Source organism: Pinus tabuliformis, chromosome 6 (assembly GCF_031772625.1).
Source record: "Pinus tabuliformis cultivar Carrire ecotype Pingquan chromosome 6, CPIR1, whole genome shotgun sequence".
NCBI lineage: Eukaryota > Viridiplantae > Streptophyta > Pinopsida > Pinales > Pinaceae > Pinus > Pinus tabuliformis.
The window spans coordinates 636,704,220-636,707,381 of NC_142292.1; the positions used below are offsets into that span (position 1 = coordinate 636,704,220).

A 3,162-nucleotide genomic window follows, 5' to 3' on the forward strand; every position below is an offset into this window, starting at 1 on the left:
CCCGTGGCCAGTACCACCTCCCATCTAGTCAGTCATCGATCTCCACCTCATCTACTATCACATGATCTTCAGGGTTTCCCTCACGAGTCTCATTTTCGAGGGCAGCAAATTAGATTAATGGTGTAGATATTCTAGTTGTGGATCGACGACTCTCCTTGCATTAGAATAATCCTAACCCTACCTCATTGCATTTCGTTTTCGATTTGGGTTCATTTCTCGGTTACCTACTCGCAGTCGCAAGGGGGAATACCTGGCTCTCTGCCTGCTTTTTTCGTGACGATTCTAGCCCTTTCTGTCCATTGCTCCAGTCCCCTGCTCACGACCCTTGTCATCTCAGGTAAATTCCACACTTTTTAACCTTCTCCCTTTCTTTTTCCATAACGATTTAATGTATTACATATAAGGGTTTATGGTTGCTCTGTGTCTAACGTTACTCTGAGTTATGGTGTCTATTATTCCTCCTCGCATTAACGCCCTTTCACCCTTAACACGGATAACCTTCTTGCAGATTTGGGGTATGGAGCCAACACCAATTTTTCTCCTTAGCGTTGGCCATGGTGAAAATCTCTTTACTCAACTCGCTCAGTGGCGGCTTGAACTTGGTATGCATTTGGCTCCCCCTTTGACGAGACGTTTGCTCAGAGGCAGCATGCCGCGAGGGAAGGGTTTCGCCAACTATTACCTAGTAAGGGTATGTTACCCTGCTCCTTACCATTAATAATTGCATTTAACTTCGTTTCGAGTAACATTCCATTTTTTGTTCTTTAAAACGATAATTCTGGTTCGATTTCTAAATCGTGATTTCTGGCCACAAGTAATTTGGCAGGCACCGAGTTTGGCAATCGCTTTAATGCAAGTAATTTCTTGCTCTTAGCGCCTTTCCTATCTCCATTAATTCCTTTCCTCAATTTTACTGTAGTCGATATACCAATTCCTTATTTTCCTCTGTTGTGGCTACTTTTGGAATTTGGCATAGCGTTTTCTCATGAGACCTCCACGCTGCTACAGGCGGGTACTTCTTACATTTCTCGCCAAGTTTCTATATATGTCTCGATGTGCCTTTATGTTGGATATTCTTCACTCTACAACTCAATCTTCGGCCAGGGAACTACCCCTCTGCGCCTCCATAAAGTTACGCAGTTGACGCTTTGTCACTAAAGTTTTTGTATTTATTTATGGTGCAAAAAGTAGGACTAGAACACACATATGCTATGACAGGTTTTAGAGCGAGGTGAATGTTTCGACCCCTCACTGTAACTCGAATGCCCTTGATTCATTATATTTTCTTTCGTAATTGTCGAGCTGACACCGTTTACACGGTATTCCAACTCTTTGAATTGTGGATACAGTGATCCTTTTTTACTCTTGTTTTCACTACATGAACTGTCATAGTTATGAATACTATCTCTCCCCTTTGAATTTACAATTCACTATTGCTCTTATTCGGGTTTCTGGTTACCCGAACTATGACAGTGCTATAAGTTGTTTCTACTCTTTAAGATTATAATTTTTAGAATGTCTGTCTAATTGTTCTAGTTATACAAACTACTCAAATGCTATATGAGGGGTCTAAAATCATTTCCCACATTATGTCTTCCTTTACTATCTAATATTTCACTAATGCGTAATTTCCTAGGGTGTATATAAAGATGTTTGTATGTATACTTATAGTTTTCAGTTTAATTGTAGTATTATGTTAGTATTATGTAAGATTATGAAGATTCCTATATTTTTATTCAAGTTCTTAGTTCCCACTAATGTTTTGGGGTTAAGAATACACACAAAAACATATACATATATACAAACAAACATATATATATATATATATAGCTTCGATTTTTCTCATTTGTTGTTTTCACATGCATGTATCTATTTTGCTATTTAGTCTAGAATTGTATTCACTTCTGCTAGCGTCGAGTCTTCCAAACTTTCAATGAGAGCAACATTCCTTTAACTCTAATAAGAGAGTACATTTAATTTCTGAACATAACTAGTTCAAGTTTTCCTTGAGAAAGAATCCATTTTTCTGATTCCTAATATTAAGATGTATGATCGTCTCTACTTTGTGTCTCTGACTTAATTCAGTTGCAAAATTCTTTCTTCCACCATAGCGCTATACCCTGTACAATCAACTCGTATCACTTTGCAAATGAAGGGGAGGCTTAAATAAGTCCCTCTCCTTGTTAGTTTTTTTTCTAAAACTACTTTACTACCTAAGTCTCAGCTAGGTTGGATTCATTCAGTAATAATCTTCCTACCCAATGCGGTCAAAAATATTTAATCACCTACTCCTTATCTTATCCACAAGGGTATGACTTATCCTTCCTATTCATCAGAAAGATCTTCATCTTCTCAACTAGAATTTATGGTGTGCATAAGCCCACAACCACGTAAGCTACCTAATCAATACATCAGGGGGAACTAGGTATACTATATGCAGATGAATAATTTTATTGTGAATAACCAATGATAATAGTCAAGTAATTAGCTTGCTATAAGCTACTCTATAATTCGTTTCATCTCACAACTATTACAATCCCACTTTCAAATATTCATCTCATAAACATAAGATAAGAACCAATAAAACCATTCATTTATCCGTTCGATTAAGCACTTCTTATGTATACCAACACTAACTTTTCATCTATTAAATATAAGAAAAGACTTGAATATAAACAGTCGTTGAACACTTTTTTAATGATTACACTCATAGATTCACTTATATCTACAACATATTATTCAAATCATTTTTTAATCATAATTCCATGGTCCAAACTTAAATAACAATACAACGAATTACTGATATAACCATAAATATAAAGGTGCAGTAGAAATAACACTTAATTTCATTAATGTCATAATATTAAAATTCTTACAAAGAGAATGGAAATAAACTACCTTGGGCGATGGTAGCTTATCTATGAGAAGAGATGTGGTTGATAAATGCCTCTGAATTGTGTTACAATTAGGCTCAAAGGCCTATTTATTATTGAATGACAAGAGAAAACCATAATAAACCAAAACCCTAACCCTTGGAGATGTAACGCCAATAGTTTGTGGGCCCCGTTGGCATTAGTTTGGCTGGCAAATTCCTCGGGTCGTAACTTGGTCATATTATCTCTGTTTGGTGTGTACCATACCTTGTTCAAAAGGTCTTATTGA

At 36.5% G+C, this 3,162-nt stretch overlaps 1 protein-coding gene across 4 annotated transcripts; it reads left to right on the forward strand.

Moving 5' to 3' along the window:
- The first annotated feature begins 215 nt into the window (after positions 1-215).
- On the forward strand, positions 216-1,276 carry LOC149260258 (uncharacterized). 4 transcript variants are annotated; one of them, XR_016248193.1, is made up of 4 exons: positions 216-337; positions 509-691; positions 816-856; positions 977-1,276. XR_016248193.1 is itself a non-coding variant. In XM_089379537.1 (4 exons), exons 2-4 carry the CDS (start codon positions 518-520, stop codon positions 1,142-1,144), a joined length of 372 nt encoding a protein of 123 aa, XP_089235663.1. In that variant the 5' UTR covers positions 216-337; positions 509-517; the 3' UTR covers positions 1,145-1,276. The 4 variants fall into 4 exon arrangements, 2 of the variants coding, with proteins under 2 accessions (XP_089235663.1, XP_089235673.1); XR_016248194.1 differs by having other exon boundaries at positions 1,009-1,276; XM_089379537.1 differs by having other exon boundaries at positions 827-856.
- The last annotated feature ends 1,886 nt before the right edge of the window (positions 1,277-3,162 follow it).

What these genes read in the sequence shown, in the direction of transcription:
- LOC149260258 (XM_089379537.1), top strand. Translation starts at nt 518, where the DNA reads ATGGAGCCAACACCAATTTTTCTCCTTAGCGTTGGCCATGGTGAAAAT. An exon ending in CCAACTATTACCTAGTAAGG is followed by an intron (nt 692 to 826) that starts GTATGTTACCCT and finishes GTAATTTGGCAG; the next exon opens with GCACCGAGTTTGGCAATCGC. An exon ending in TGGCAATCGCTTTAATGCAA is followed by an intron (nt 857 to 976) that starts GTAATTTCTTGC and finishes AATTTGGCATAG; the next exon opens with CGTTTTCTCATGAGACCTCC.